The 17,121-nt window shown below is 43.2% G+C and overlaps 1 protein-coding gene and 1 long non-coding RNA gene across 6 annotated transcripts in view; one reads left to right on the forward strand and one right to left on the reverse strand.

Annotated features, from left to right (window-relative positions):
* The window catches only part of LOC140074768 (uncharacterized), a 147,596-nt gene that overhangs the window by 58,585 nt on the left and 71,890 nt on the right, over nucleotides 1-17,121 (forward strand). The window lies entirely within an intron of this gene.
* CACNA1H (calcium voltage-gated channel subunit alpha1 H) overlaps nucleotides 1-17,121 on the reverse strand; it is a 308,384-nt gene that overhangs the window by 32,692 nt on the left and 258,571 nt on the right. For all 3 annotated transcript variants that reach the window (XM_072119929.1, XM_072119927.1, XM_072119928.1), the window contains exons 26-27: nucleotides 11,432-11,583; nucleotides 10,280-10,389 (exon numbers count right to left, since the gene is read on the reverse strand). In XM_072119929.1, coding sequence (XP_071976030.1) covers nucleotides 10,280-10,389; nucleotides 11,432-11,583 — 262 coding nt within the window. The remainder of the gene's footprint in view (nucleotides 1-10,279; nucleotides 10,390-11,431; nucleotides 11,584-17,121) is intronic.

Consider the following 17,121-nt stretch of genomic DNA (forward strand, 5'->3'; position numbering starts at 1 on the left):
CCCTCCAATGTCCTAGACCACCAGGGGATCACATACTAACCCTCCAATGTCCTAGACCACCAGGGGGTCACATACTAACCCTCCAATGTCCTAGACCACCAGGGGATCACATACTAACCCTCCAATGTCCTAGACCACCAGGGGGTCACATACTAAACCTCCAATGTCCTAGACCACCAGGGGATCACATACTAACCCTCCAATGTCCTAGACCACCAGGGGATCACATACTAACCCTCCAATGTCCTAGACCACCAGGGGATCACATACTAACCCTCCAATGCCCTAGACCACCAGGGGATCACATACTAACCCTCCAATGTCCTAGACCACCAGGGGATCACATACTAACCCTCCAATGTCCTAGACCACCAGGGGGTCACATACTAACCCTCCAATGTCCTAGACCACCTGGGGATCACATACTAACCCTCCAATGTCCTAGACCACCAGGGGGTCACATACTAAACCTCCAATGTCCTAGACCACCAGGGGATCACATACTAACCCTCCAATGCCCTAGACCACCAGGGGGTCACATACTAACCCTCCAATGCCCTAGACCACCAGGGGGTCACATACTAACCCTCCAATGTCCTAGACCACCAGGGGATCACATACTAACCCTCCAATGTCCTAGACCACCAGGGGATCACATACTAACCCTCCAATGTCCTAGACCACCAGGGGGTCACATACTAACCCTCCAATGCCATAGACCACCAGGGGGTCACATACTAACCCTCCAATGTCCTAGACCACCAGGGGGTCACATACTAACCCTCCAATGTCCTAGACCACCAGGGGATCACATACTAACCCTCCAATGTCCTAGACCACCAGGGGATCACATACTAACCCTCCAATGTCCTAGACCACCAGGGGATCACATACTAACCCTCCAATGTCCTAGACCACCAGGGGATCACATACTAACCCTCCAATGTCCTAGACCACCAGGGGATCACATACTAACCCTCCAATGTCCTAGACCACCAGGGGGTCACATACTAACCCTCCAATGTCCTAGACCACCAGGGGATCACATACTAACCCTCCAATGTCCTAGACCACCAGGGGATCACATACTAACCTTCCAATGTCCTAGACCACCAGGGGATCACATACTAACCCTCCAATGTCCTAGACCACCAGGGGATCACATACTAACCCTCCAATGTCCTAGACCACCAGGGGATCACATACTAACCTTCCAATGTCCTAGACCACCAGGGGATCACATACTAACCCTCCAATGTCCTAGACCACCAGGGGATCACATACTAACCCTCCAATGTCCTAGACCACCAGGGGATCACATACTAACCCTCCAATGTCCTAGACCACCAGGGGATCACATACTAACCCTCCAATGTCCTAGACCACCAGGGGGTCACATACTAACCCTCCAATGTCTTCATTGCCTTAGACCTAAACTAGTTTTATTTTGACATATAAATTTGGGAACATCTTGTAGTTTTGTTTCATAACAAATGTGCGCGGTCCCTGCACCCGGCGCTGCCCGACTTCATTAGTGAGATCATTACTGGATGGATCGGCCCGATAATTGCTGATTACAGACAGGAATCAATAGTCGTCTGTAAGTAACACAAGTAAATCAGCGTCTTGTCCGTTGAGATGAGCGCGGAGCTGGAGACGCTTCCTCCAAATTCATCTTAATAATCATCAGGTTTTTTTTGACAACTCGGATCCTGAGCCGGAGATGATGATGGATCCAGGGCTCCGAGTGTTAAAGAACATGGACTCGTGATTTATCAGACACATGGAAATAAGCGCTATCGCCCCTGGAGGGGAAGAAGTCTAATTAGCACACGAGATGAGCAGCACCTGATGTACGTGAGATATGGCCGTCGCTTCTCGGGGTCCTATATCTGTGGGGGCGCTGGGTGCAGGACCCCAACAATCTGATCCAAGACCCCTTTAATAGGCCAATTATAGATGTATAGACCCACTCTAAGGGCGATGTTTACAGTGATGCAGCTGGACCCCTGTATACATCACAAGAGATGGAGGTAGGTCCTCAGTGTTCGATCCCCTGCAGTGCCCCCCACAGGAGGAGGAAAGCATTACACATATATCTCTGTGATATCAGACAAATCTATGGATGTACTAGGTTAGTGGAGACACTTTGGGTGCCGTTAGCTGTTGGTTGGTCCAGGGGGGGCTTAGGGTGAGCACTAAACTCCCATAGGTTCCAATAGTCTTTGCTGTGCTGATTTTAAAAATGCCTTTGTCAGCATTCTGAATTATTTCAGTACTTTATAATTCTTTATTTCACATTACCTGACTCCCTGCCAGCAGCGTGTGGTGAGCCCCGTGGGAGGCGCAGCTGCATCCTGTGTCAGTCTCTTGTCCTCCAGCCTCAAGCAGGAGGGGGATGGTGTGGAGGGTAGGAAGAACATGTGGAGCACAAAGGCTGCAGCTCCCCAGGGAATCGCCACACCCTGGTGGCAGGGAGCCAAGTAATGTGAAAAAAACTTTTATAAACTACTGAAATGATTTTAAAAAATGCCTTTGTCAGCATTCTGAATCAGTATAGCATTGGCTATTGGAACCGTTCACCTGCTAATACTGACATTCCTGATGACAGGTTCCCTTTGAGTTTGTTCCCAGTAGGAGGCGCAGCACTGGCACTGTAATCGAGTGACACTCCGATGCACACAGAGTGTCCTATATACCTGCACACATAATCGCAGCATTACTCATCTCACTTTACAAATCCTGAGTATTTATTCTCATGCATTTACAGCTCAAGGTGCCTTTACTGCTCGCCCTAATCCTGTACTGCCCCCCCCCCTGCTCCGCGGTGTAAACGCTCAGGGATGATATGGATAATATAAAGGTTAGTGACTCATGTGTCTCCCCTGGCACAGACTGCGCTGATGTGATTCCTCTTAGCTACACAAAGAACTCAGCGCCCCATAACCTGTATCCATGAGTGATAGAGGCGGAAACATGTATATGAAGGAACCTGCACAGAGAGGAGGGGGGAGGGGAGCACAGAGCGGCACATATACATACCTCATACTCACCTACCCCCCATTACCCCAGACCCATGCAACTGTGACTACTCATATACAAGAAAGCAGAGCCACAAGGGTGCAAACCAAGGAATTATAATAGTTATATATATTTACATAGGGGGCAGTATTATAGTAGTTATATTCTTGTACATAGGGGGCAGTATTATAGTAGTTATATTCCTGTACACAGGGGGCAGTATTATAGTAGTTATATTCTTGTACATAGGGGCAGTATTATAGTAGTTATATTCCTGTACATAGGGAGCAGTATTATAGTAGTTATATTCTTGTACATAGGGGGCAGTATTATAGTAGTTATATTCCTGTACATAGGGGGCAGTATTATAGTAGTTATATTCTTGTACATAGGGGGCAGTATTATAGTAGTTATATTCTTGTACATAGGGGGCAGTATTATGGTAGTTATATTCTTGTACATAGGGGGCAGTATTATAGTAGTTATATTCCTGTACATAGGGGGCGGTATTATAGTAGTTATATTCTTGTACATAGGGGCAGTATTATAGTAGTTATATTCTTGTACATAGGGGAGTATTATAGTAGTTATATTCTTGTACATAGGGGGCAGTATTATAGTAGTTATATTCTTGTACATAGGTGGCAGTATTATAGTATTTATATATATTTACATAGGGGGTAGTATTATAGTAGTTATATTCTTGTACATAGGGGGTAGTATTATAGTAGTTATATTCTTGTACATAGGGGGCAGTATTATAGTAGTTATATTCTTGTACATAGGGGGCAGTATTATAGTAGTTATATTCTTGTACATAGGGGGCAGTATTATAGTAGTTATATTCTTGTACATAGGGGGCAGTATTATAGTAGTTATATTTCTGTACATAGGGGGGCAGTATTATAATAGTTATATTCCTGTACATAGGGGGCAGTATTATAGTAGTTATATTCCTGTACATAGGGGGCAGTATTATAGTAGTTATATTCTTGTACATAGGGGGCAGTATTATAGTAGTCATATTCTTGTACATAGGGGGCAGTATTATAGTAGTTATATTCTTGTACATAGGGGGCAGTATTATAGTAGTTATATTTCTGTACATAGGGGGGCAGTATTATAGTAGTTATGTTCCTATACATATGGGGCAGTATTATAGTAGTTATATTCCTGTACATAGGGGGCAGTATTATAGTAGTTATATTCTTGTACATAGGGGCAGTATTATAGTAGTTACATTCTTGTACATAGGGGGCAGTATTATAGTAGTTATATTCTTGTACATAGAGGGCAGTATTATTGTAGTTACATTCCTGTACATAGGGGGCAGTATTATAGTAGTTATATTCTTGTACATAGGGGGCAGTATTATAGTAGTTATATCCCTGTACATAGGGGGCAGTATTATAGTAGTTATATTCCTGTACATAGGGGGCAGTATTATAGTAGTTATATTCCTGTACATAGGGGGCAGTATTATAGTAGTTATATTCTTGTACATAGGGGGGCAGTATTATAGTAGTTATATTCTTGTACATAGGGGCAGTATTATAGTAGTTATATTCTTGTACATAGGGGGCAGTATTATAGTAGTTATATTCCTGTACACAGGGGGCAGTATTATAGTAGTTATATTCTTGTACATAGGGGGCAGTATTATGGTAGTTATATACTTGTACATAGGGGGCAGTATTATAGTAGTTATATTCCTGTACATAGGGGGCGGTATTATAGTAGTTATATTCTTGTACATAGGGGCAGTATTATAGTAGTTATATTCTTGTACATAGGGGAGTATTATAGTAGTTATATTCTTGTACATAGGGGGCAGTATTATAGTAGTTATATTCCTGTACATAGGGGGCAGTATTATAGTAGTTATATTCTTGTACATAGGGGGCAGTATTATAGTAGTCATATTCTTGTACATAGGGGGCAGTATTATAGTAGTTATATTCTTGTACATAGGGGGCAGTATTATAGTAGTTATATTTCTGTACATAGGGGGGCAGTATTATAGTAGTTATGTTCCTATACATATGGGGCAGTAATATAGTAGTTATATTCCTGTACATAGGGGGCAGTATTATAGTAGTTATATTCTTGTACATAGGGGCAGTATTATAGTAGTTACATTCTTGTACATAGGGGGCAGTATTATAGTAGTTATATTCTTGTACATAGAGGGCAGTATTATAGTAGTTACATTCCTGTACATAGGGGGCAGTATTATAGTAGTTATATTCTTGTACATAGGGGGCAGTATTATAGTAGTTATATCCCTGTACATAGGGGGCAGTATTATAGTAGTTATATTCCTGTACATAGGGGGCAGTATTATAGTAGTTATATTCCTGTACATAGGGGGCAGTATTATAGTAGTTATATTCTTGTACATAGGGGGGCAGTATTATAGTAGTTATATTCTTGTACATAGGGGCAGTATTATAGTAGTTATATTCTTGTACATAGGGGGCAGTATTATAGTAGTTATATTCCTGTACACAGGGGGCAGTATTATAGTAGTTATATTCTTGTACATAGGGGGCAGTATTATGGTAGTTATATACTTGTACATAGGGGGCAGTATTATAGTAGTTATATTCCTGTACATAGGGGGCGGTATTATAGTAGTTATATTCTTGTACATAGGGGCAGTATTATAGTAGTTATATTCTTGTACATAGGGGAGTATTATAGTAGTTATATTCTTGTACATAGGGGGCAGTATTATAGTAGTTATATTCTTGTACATAGGGGGCAGTATTATAGTATTTATATATATTTACATAGGGGGTAGTATTATAGTAGTTATATTCTTGTACATAGGGGGTAGTATTATAGTAGTTATATTCTTGTACATAGGGGGCAGTATTATAGTAGTTATATTCTTGTACATAGGGGGCAGTATTATAGTAGTTATATTCTTGTACATAGGGGGCAGTATTATAGTAGTTATATTCTTGTACATAGGGGGCAGTATTATAGTAGTTATATTCTTGTACATAGGGGGCAGTATTATAGTAGTTATATTTCTGTACATGGGGCAGTATTATAGTAGTTATATTCCTGTACATAGGGGGCAGTATTATAGTAGTTATATTCCTGTACATAGGGGGCAGTATTATAGTAGTTATATTCTTGTACATAGGGGAAGTATTATAGTAGTCATATTCTTGTACATAGGGGGCAGTATTATAGTAGTTATATTCTTGTACATAGGGGGCAGTATTATAGTAGTTATATTTCTGTACATAGGGGGGCAGTATTATAGTAGTTATGTTCCTATACATATGGGGCAGTATTATAGTAGTTATATTCCTGTACATAGGGGGCAGTATTATAGTAGTTATATTCTTGTACATAGGGGCAGTATTATAGTAGTTACATTCTTGTACATAGGGGGCAGTATTATAGTAGTTATATTCTTGTACATAGAGGGCAGTATTATAGTAGTTACATTCCTGTACATAGGGGGCAGTATTATAGTAGTTATATTCTTGTACATAGGGGGCAGTATTATAGAAGTTATATTCTTGTACATAGGGGGCAGTATTATAGTAGTTATATTCTTGTACATAGAGGGCAGTATTATAGTAGTTATATTCCTGTACATAAGGGGCAGTATTATAGTAGTTATATTCTTGTACATAGGGGGCAGTATTATAGTAGTTACATTCCTGTACATAGGGAGCCGTATTATAGTAGTTACATTCTTGTACATAGGGGGCAGTATTATAGTAGTTCTATAATACTGCCCCCTATTTACAAGAATATAACTACTATAATACTGCCCTCTATGTACAAGAATATAACTACTATAATACTTCCCCCTATATACAAGAATATTAGTTATATTCTTGTACATAGAGGGCAGTATTATAGTAGTTATATTCCTGTACATAGGGAGCAGTATTATAGTAGTTATATTCTTGTACATAGGGGGCAGTATTATAGTAGTTATATTCTTGTACATAGAGGGCAGTATTATAGTAGTTATATTCCTGTACATAGGGAGCAGTATTATAGTAGTTATATTCTTGTACATAGGGGGCAGTATTATAGTAGTTATATTCTTGTACATAGAGGGCAGTATTATAGTAGTTATAATCTTGTACATAGGAGCAGTATTATAGTAGTTATATTCTTGTACATAGGGGCAGTAGTATAGCAGTTATATTCCTGTACATAGGGGCAGTATTATAGTAGTTATATTCCTGTACATAGGGGGCAGTATTATAGTAGTTATATTCCTGTACATAGGGGGCAGTATTATAGTAGTTATATACCTGTACATAGGGGCAGTATTATAGTAGTTATATTCTTGTACATAGGGAGCAGTATTATAGTAGTTATATTCTTGTACATAGAGGGCAGTATTATAGTAGTTATATTCCTGTACATAGAGGGCAGTATTATAGTAGTTATATTCCTGTACATAGGGGGCAGTATTATAGTAGTTATATTCTTGTACATAGGGGGCAGTATTATAGTAGTTATATTCCTGTACATAGGGGGCAGTATTATAGTAGTTATATTCCTGTACATAGGGGGCAGTATTATAGTAGTTATATCCTTATACATAGGGGGCAGTATTATAGCAGTTATATTCCTGTACATAGGGGGCAGTATTATAGTAGTTATATTCCTGTACATAGGGGGCAGTATTATAGTAGTTATATTCCTGTACATAGGGAGCAGTATTATAGTAGATATATTCTTGTACATGGGGGGGGCAGTATTATAGTAGTTATATTCTTGTACATGGGGGGGGGGGCAGTATTATAGTAGTTATATTCCTGTACATAGGGGACAGTATTATAGTAGTTATATTCCTGTACATAGGTGCAGTATTATAGTAGTTATATTCCTGTACATAGGAGGCAGTATTATAGCAGTTATATTCCTGTACATAGGAGGCAGTATCATAGTAGTTATATTCTTGTACATAGGGGGCAGTATTATAGTAGTTATATTCTTGTACATAGGGGGCAGTATTATAGTAGTTATATTCTTGTACATAGGAGGCAGTATTATAGTAGTTATATTCTTGTACATAGGGGGCAGTATTATAGTAGTTATATTCTTGTACATAGAGGGCAGTATTATAGTAGTTATATTCCTGTACATAGGGAGCAGTATTATAGTAGTTATATTCTTGTACATAGTGGCAGTATTATAGTAGTTATATTCTTGTACATAGAGGGCAGTATTATAGTAGTTATAATCTTGTACATAGAGGGCAGTATTATAGTAGTTATAATCTTGTACATAGGAGCAGTATTATAGTAGTTATATTCTTGTACATAGGGGCAGTAGTATAGCAGTTATATTCCTGTACATAGGGGCAGTATTATAGTAGTTATATTCCTGTACATAGGGGGCAGTATTATAGTAGTTATATTCCTGTACATAGGGGGCAGTATTATAGTAGTTATATACCTGTACATAGGGGCAGTATTATAGTAGTTATATTCTTGTACATAGGGAGCAGTATTATAGTAGTTATATTCTTGTACATAGAGGGCAGTATTATAGTAGTTACATTCCTGTACATAGAGGGCAGTATTATAGTAGTTATATTCCTGTACATAGGGGGCAGTATTATAGTAGTTATATTCTTGTACATAGGGGGCAGTATTATAGTAGTTATATTCCTGTACATAGGGGGCAGTATTATAGTAGTTATATTCCTGTACATAGGGGGCAGTATTATAGTAGTTATATCCTTATACATAGGGGGCAGTATTATAGCAGTTATATTCCTGTACATAGGGGGCAGTATTATAGTAGTTATATTCCTGTACATAGGGGGCAGTATTATAGTAGTTATATTCCTGTACATAGGGAGCAGTATTATAGTAGATATATTCTTGTACATGGGGGGGGGGGGGGCAGTATTATAGTAGTTATATTCTTGTACATGGGGGGGGGCAGTATTATAGTAGTTATATTCCTGTACATAGGGGACAGTATTATAGTAGTTATATTCCTGTACATAGGGGCAGTATTATAGTAGTTATATTCCTGTACATAGGAGGCAGTATTATAGCAGTTATATTCCTGTACATAGGAGGCAGTATCATAGTAGTTATATTCTTGTACATAGGGGGCAGTATTATAGTAGTTATATTCTTGTACATAGGGGGCAGTATTATAGTAGTTATATTCTTGTACATAGGAGGCAGTATTATAGTAGTTATATTCTTGTACATAGGGGGCAGTATTATAGTAGTTATATTCTTGTACATAGGGGGCAGTATTATAGTAGTTATATTCCTGTACATAGGGGGCAGTATTATAGCAGTTATATTCTTGTATATAGGGGGCAGTATTATAGTAGTTATATTCCTGTACATAGGAGGCAGTATTATAGTAGTTATATTCTTGTTCATAGGGGGCAGTATTATAGTAGTTATATTCTTGTACATAGGGGGCAGTATTATAGTAGTTATATTCCTGTACATAGGGGGCAGTATTATAGTAGTTATATTCCTGTACATAGGGGCAGTATTATAGTAGTTATATTCCTGTACATAGGGGCAGTATTATAGTAGTTATATTCTTGTTCATAGGGGGCAGTATTATAGTAGTTATATTCTTGTACATAGGGGGCAGTATTATAGTAGTTATATTCCTGTACATAGGGGGCAGTATTATAGTAGTTATATTCCTGTACATAGGGGCAGTATTAGGCCCCTTTCACACTTGCGTTTTTCACGCGCGTTTTCTGCGCGTGCTTTTGACGCTCAGAACTTGCATTGCACTCTGACCCATTGTAACCAATGGGTCTTTTCAGACTTGCATTTTTTTTCATGCACACAAGCGCGTTTTTTTTTTAAAACGCACCATGCAAGTCTATGGAGATGCATCAAAAACGCACTGCACTCTGAAACACATGCAAGTGCAATGCGTTTTTCACGCATCAATTGCCATAGAAAAGATAGAGCTCAGTCCTGAGTCCATTTCACGCGCGTTTTCTGCGCGTGAAAAACGCATTGAAATTGCATCAAAAACGCACGTGAAAAACTGAGACACTGAACAAACTCTGACTGAAAACTGATTGCACTCTGATACAAAATGTGCGTTTTTCACTGACCAAAAACTGATCGCTCCCTGATCAAACTCTGACGTGATCTGCAACGCGAGTGTGGAAGGGGCCTTATAGTAGTTTTTTCCTCTGTTCTATGTAAACAGCAGTTTAGCCTGGAATATCCCTTTAATAGTTATTTGTGTTGTGTAAGTTGGACTGTACCTGTCCTTAAAGAATCTTCGAAAACCAAAGGCGACCAGCTTCAGGAGAGCTTCAAACACAAAGACGATGGTGAAGACGTAGTTACAGTATTTCAAAGCCTCTTCCAGGGACTAGAAGAAAACATGAACACGCAGAGATTAGTTATCTTCATATAAACGTGATCCCATCTGGTTTAGTGGAGATTAAACCCTTCCTTAACCCTTGTGACCCCGCTCATAGAGAGGATGTGTGTGATCGCACCAGAACTTGTTCTTCTGTTCTCCTCCTTGTTTGTTATCGTCAGGCCAAATACTTCAAAAACAGCGGATGAGGCCAATATATTATGAGGAGCAGATGGATTGGCAGGATCACTTACGTAATCCGGCATGAGAGGCTACATGAATTATGCATGACAACATGGTTGCACATGATGGGGGGGGAGTTCCAGCACTGACATAGACTTTTGATGGTGATCTGAATGCCAGGAGATGTGAATTATACTCAAAAATAAGAAATATCACAGAGAGAAACCAACCAAGCTGGATATTTGTGAAGATGTTTAGATTTTGGGGGAGCTGTATGAGGACCCTAGTCATTAGGACATTGCAGTGCCACCATTCTGGTGGGTCAGTATCGCATCTACGTGTGCAGTGATGTTGACCTTGCCAGCACTAAGTGGTTCCAGTCCTTGATGTCCATTAGTTGTTCAAGCCACCATCTAGATTTTTGGCTCATCACATGAATGGTCCGGATCTCTTGAAGATGACAACCAGAGAAGAGTCTCTTGAAACCTGCTGGTCAACTGGAAGCTTTGGCCTAGTTGTGATTTAAACCGATCACAAGGTGGGGGAGACCCCGAAGTCCATAATATGAGGGTCCCAATGGTGCTCAGTGCCTACCCTACATAGATACATCGGACCTATGAGACCTACAGTCCAAGCAGAAGACTCTTTGACACTTGTAGGTCAACTGACTGCCTTGATCCAATGTGTAACAAGAGTGGGTGGTGGACACGCCATTGGACCACAACATTCTGGAGGCCTTGGTTATGTGTCCTGTCTGGAGGTGGTTCAAAAGTGAAGCTAAGAAGATGTTCTACATGTCAGGCCATGTTAACACCTCCTAACAAGTATGGTAGTGGTGGTGACTTTCATAGTTTGGTCCGGGACCTACCTTGGGTTGGTTGTAGTGCTCCATAGACATGGTGATGACATTGATACCAATGATGAAGGTGATGAAGAGGTCCAGGTAGTGGCTGGTGCACAGCGAGTGGATGTATTTCCGGGTTGGGGAGTAGTCGGCGTAGTACGGTCTCCTCTGGGCTTCTGTGTGAAAAATGTAAAAGCCACAAAGTAAAATATTATCAGTGTCCCGACAAAACGATGGTGAACATCAAGAAGCACATAGAGCTGGCAGACACGGCTAGACAGACAGGACGGATGACGGACACACAGACAGGACCTAGGGCTACGCTCCAACGACACTCTACCACTGGGGTCATTCTGGAAGGCACCATCCATTAGGAAGTTCTCATTATGGGGGATTATGGGTAATCACAGGTCAAGCCTGTAGAATCATATATTTATAGCCCAAACCGACCCCGATGAGAGTCTGGACTGTGTCCGCTACGTGTGACCTGACCCTGATTGTTGGCATCTATGCAATTAACGTGCCCAGACAAACAACTAACAGGAACTTGGCTCGAGAGGACCAAACACAAAAACCCATGTCCCGTCTAAGTGCTTCCAGAAATACACGACTCCGCTCTCGTGAATGTCGCCAAAAATAACTCGGCAAACATTCTCAAGTGTTTCTCCAGCAAGAATGGCATCACACTGATAAGGAACAAGACATGGCACCGAGCGGCCTCCGCCAGCGCCCACATCTGCAGCAATGGAGGCACTCGAGGTCCTGGACGGGGCTCCAGCTGGCAGAGGCTCCTGGCCGTCATGTGCTCTGCATAGTTCCTATAGGCAGGCCCCGCTCTTCACGAGACTGACAAAGCTTGGGTACAATGCCGGTATTATGTAGGAACCAAAACGGGAGAGGAAGGAAGCGGAGGCTGCGCAGATATGTTACACTATGTTATGGGAATGTAACGCTGTGAACTTCTAGGATTGTAGGGCTATGCACCTCTTGTACTTTGGGGCTGTGCTCTTCTAGGACAGTGAGGCTATGATCTTCTACAACTGTGGAAATATGTTCTTCAATTGCTCTGGGGCTACCTTCTAAAACAGTGAGTAGGACTGCGTGCAGGGGTGTAACTAGGAGATTCAGGACCCCATAGCAGACTTCTGAATGGGGCCCCCTTCCTCCTTAAATTAATATACATATTTCTATATTCACACATGTGAGTTACAATCACACACATTCTGGCGTCCCCTGACACTGTAGACCCCATAGAAGCTGCTATGGCTCATATTCCTGTAGTTACACCCCTGACTGCAGGGCTATGCTCTTCTAGACCTGTGGGGTTAACCTCTTCTAGGCCTGTGGGGTTATGAACCTCTAGGACTGTGGGACTATGCACCACTACTAAGACTGTGGGCCTATGTTCTTCTAGGACTGCGGGGTTATGCTCCTCCAGGACTGCGGGGCTACGCTCCTCTACAACTGCGGGGCTACGCTCCTCTACAACTGCGGGGCTATGCTCCTCCAGGACTGCGGAGCTATGCTGCTCCAGGACTGCGGGGCTATGCTACTCCAGGACTGCGGGGCTATGCTCCCCCAGGACTGCGGGGCTATGCTCCTCTAGGACTGCGGGGCTATGCTGCTCCAGGACTGCGGGGCTATGCTGCTCCAGGACTGCGGGGCTATGCTCCCCCAGGACTGCGGGACTATGCTCCCCCAGGACTGCGGGGCTATGCTCCTCCAGGAATGCGGGGCTATGCTCCTCCAGGACTGCGGGGCTATGCTCCTCCAGGACTGCGGGGCTATGCTCCACCAGGACTGCGGGGCTATGCTCCTCCAGGACTGCGGGGCTATGCTGCACCAGGACTGTGGGGCTATGCTCCTCCAGGACTGTGGGGCTATGCTCCTCCAGGACTGTGGGGCTATGCTCCTCCAGGACTGTGGGGCTATGCTCCTCCAGAACTGTGGGGCTATGCTCCTCCAGGACTACGGGGCTATGCTCCACCAGGACTGTGGGGCTATGCTCCTCCAGGACTACGAGGCTATGCTCCTCTACGACTATGGGGCTATGCGGCTTTGCTCCTCCAGGACTGCGGGGCTATGCTCCTCCAGGACTGCGGGGCTATGCTCCTCTACAACTGTGGGGCTATGCTCCTCCAGGACTGTGGGGCTATGCTACTCCAGGACTGTGGGGCTATGCTATTTACATCGAGGACCGTACAACTTTCCAGTTGTAGGACTTTGGATCTCTGCACTTGTGGTACACACAGGTCTGCGCTGGTTCTGCCTCTTAGATGCTGTGATTCTTGGACTATTCACTAGTTGCCTCATGAATCACTGCAGAGCTGCGCCATGTACATTTCTCCTGTTTCCTTGTGCTATAATGTATAATGTACATCCTCCCCGCAGTTATTATCATTTCTATCATCGGCAGGTTCAGGAGATGGTGCGAGTCTCTCTGGATTATCAGACATTTACAGAGTAGATTAGGACGGGGCTAAACGTCTCCATCGTCTCCCGCGGCCGGTAACTGCAGATATAATGTATATTTAATGCTCGGGAGTAGATAAAACGACGAGTAATTATCCAGAAGAGATGAAAGCTCCTCCGCCTGATCACCATCACTCTACTTCACCACTAAGTATGAGACATAGAGGACTAGACCAGTCCTGACATCGGGCAAGTGCTGCACCCTGTACCAGGAACTCCACCAACTGGCCAACAGTAATCTTCATGTGGATGTCCTCTATATATATGACCCTATAGATCCTTAGGTCTCAACTAAACTGGTTAGTAACAAAGCAACAGTACAATAAGATGGGGCAAACGATCACTAGATCTAGTGAGAAGCCAGGTGACTGTGCTAGAGGTCAATGATCAAGATGCCATAGCAAGTAAGTAGCTATAGATGCCTTCAGCTTTTCCTCCAACCTCCTCCATAATTCCACATTAATAGTAGATCTAATGAGGAGTCAATTTTCGAAAACTCAGGGGAAGGCCCCAATGGGCTTTGGACCATCCAAGGGATCTATTCCTTGAAAAGGTTTAACTATATGTTAATATTTCCCATTCCATCTTCTGGCTTCTCCCATAACTTCTTCTATAAATTCAGATAACGGAAGGGTGAAGACTACCATTTAAGTAGCTCCTATCTGCGAAAATTAAGGAATGGCCAAACTGTACAATATTTCTAATCATGAGGACAATATCTAACGAGAACTTTCAATGAAGAAGAAGGGCTCCAGCGGCCAAACCCCAACACTTTCCTAAGAAGGTTGAGGCTGGGCCCTGGGCAAAACACCAATAGGACACAACTTTATTTTAGGGCCCTCCACACCTTGGGGAGTAAGAAGAAGGCTGGTCCTTCTTGCTGAAGACATGTTATTACTATCACCGGCCACCAAATCTCCATAATTGCAGCATGAGGAATGGCCAGTCCACTAGATCACGTGATCATCTCCCCAACTTCATGGAATGACTCGCATGCGGATCACAGAAGCATAGACATGCAGAGCTCGTCACAGGCTGGAGACGTAGCCGAGAAGGAAGAGGTGGGTGTGGAGCAAATATCAGAACCTCCTAGTGCTCTATATGTACACCTCATAGATTGGGGGGACTATTTTGTGGCCGGACATCTCCAGCAAACCTCTTTCTCCTTGTATTCTGGTATGGTCCACATAAATTCTGGAGGGGGGACACTGGAGTCCTGTTCTGGTCTCTCTGTGGATTAGTCATGGTCACAGCCAAGGAGTAAGCATAGCATGGTCACACAGCAAGCATGGATACCACCAGACAATACACCACACACCGGACTACACTCCCCACAGCCCCTGAATCTCATATCTATCTCTTATATATCTGCTTCATATCTATCTACCTCATCTATGTAACATCTATATATCTCATATCAATCTCCTATCTATCTGTGCCGCAGAAAACTGTGGATTTATTATATTTAAAGTAATTACAATGGGGGTCATTTACTAAGGGCCCGATTCGCGTTTTCCCGACGTGTTACCCGAATATTTCCGATTTGGGCCGATTTCCCCTGTATTGGCCCGGGATTTTGGCGCACGCGATCGGATTGTGGCGCATCGGCGCCGGCATGCACGCGACGGAAATCGAGGGGCGTGGCCAAGCGAAAACCCGACGGATTCGGAAAAAACGCCGCATTTAAAAAAAGAAATGTGTCGCTTGGGACGCGCGCTTACCTTCACTCAGCCGAGCCGGTGAACTCCAGTGCGTTCAGATGCCCAATGGGGCAGATTTACTTACCCGGCCCGTTCGCGATCCAGTGGCGCGTTCTCTGCGCTGGATTCGGGTCCGGCCGGGATTCATCAAGGTAGTTCCTCCGCCGTCCACCAGGTGCCGCTGCTGCGCTGAAGTCCGCTGGAATGCCTCGAAATACACCGGCCTATCCTGGATGAAGGTGAGTGAAATTTTCGCGACACAATTTTTTTCTTAAATGTGGCGGTTTTTCCGAATCTGTCGGGTTTTCGTTCGGCCACGCCCCCCGATTTCCGTCGCGTGCATGCCGGTGCCGATGCGCCACAATCCGATCGCGTGCGCAAAAATCCCGGGGCAATTCAGGTACAATCGGCGCAAATCGGAAATATTCGGGTAACACGTTGGGAAACCGCGAATCGGGCCCTTAGTAAATGACCCCCATTGGGTTCTATGACACACAGAATCCTATGACAATGTTGCTGCACATTAATAGGGAGTAATGACATGTAGCAGCTTTTAGAATAGGAGTAATTTCCCCTTTAAATTGGTAACGATTGTCCCTTCCTACGAGATTACAATATCCTGGAGCAATTCTGTCCAAAATTATTTGACACTGGTTTGACAGCGCCATTAACTGCGGGAAAATCGTTCTCCTTCTTCCACAAAAAAATCCATATCAATCCGTCATCTGTCTGCAGCCTTCATTAGAAGTGGGCCAGAGCCAACAGGACCCGCGTCTGTACCGCCCGCTCATGTCTCAATAAAGTTTCCAGTCGATTCTTCCGGAAAATCTGAAAGTCACATTGTAAGAAAACTCACATCCAGAGGTTGTACAACCCCAATCATTCTCACACGTGAGGGTTTGTTACAATTGTGCAGACTGGATACAATTCTATGTGGAATGAGAACATCCGCAGCACAAATCTCGTCCTGATAGTTTGTTACATTTCATCTCCACTGATATTAGTGATGGGAATTCAGGCTCTTCCTAGTGAGCTGGCTCATAAGGCTCCGCTCCCTAAGAAGAGCCGCATCTTCTGGCTCCTGAACGTCTCCCTATTAAATATATAATAGGGAGCCGCAGGTCAGTCCGTCACCCCACACCACACCACTTTTAACCTGATTGTATCGGGTTAAAGGGGGTGTGGTGAGACGGTTAGGGGGTGGGGTTAAGTGAGCCATCGGCTCCTGTCGCTTACAAAAAAGAGTTGGCTTTTAGAGCCACCTCGTTCATGAACGACACATCACCTACTAATTGTCCCATCAAGATGTCTATTAGTGCAGTGATACAATACTCCAGCTTGTAAGAGCGGATGGGGCAGCAGGAGGCAGGGGAGACTATCACCTTGACTGTACTTTAATATATAGGAGTTCTGTGTGCAGAGTCTCCAGTGTATCCTATGAAATACAGCTGTGCTTTGTTCTCCTGCCTCCTGCTTGTAAGAGCTAATGGGGCGGCAGGAGGCAGGGGAAACTACAGAGTTATATAACTCCCCTATTTCACC

This window comes from Engystomops pustulosus, chromosome 8, assembly GCF_040894005.1.
Source record: "Engystomops pustulosus chromosome 8, aEngPut4.maternal, whole genome shotgun sequence".
Taxonomy (NCBI): domain Eukaryota; kingdom Metazoa; phylum Chordata; class Amphibia; order Anura; family Leptodactylidae; genus Engystomops; species Engystomops pustulosus.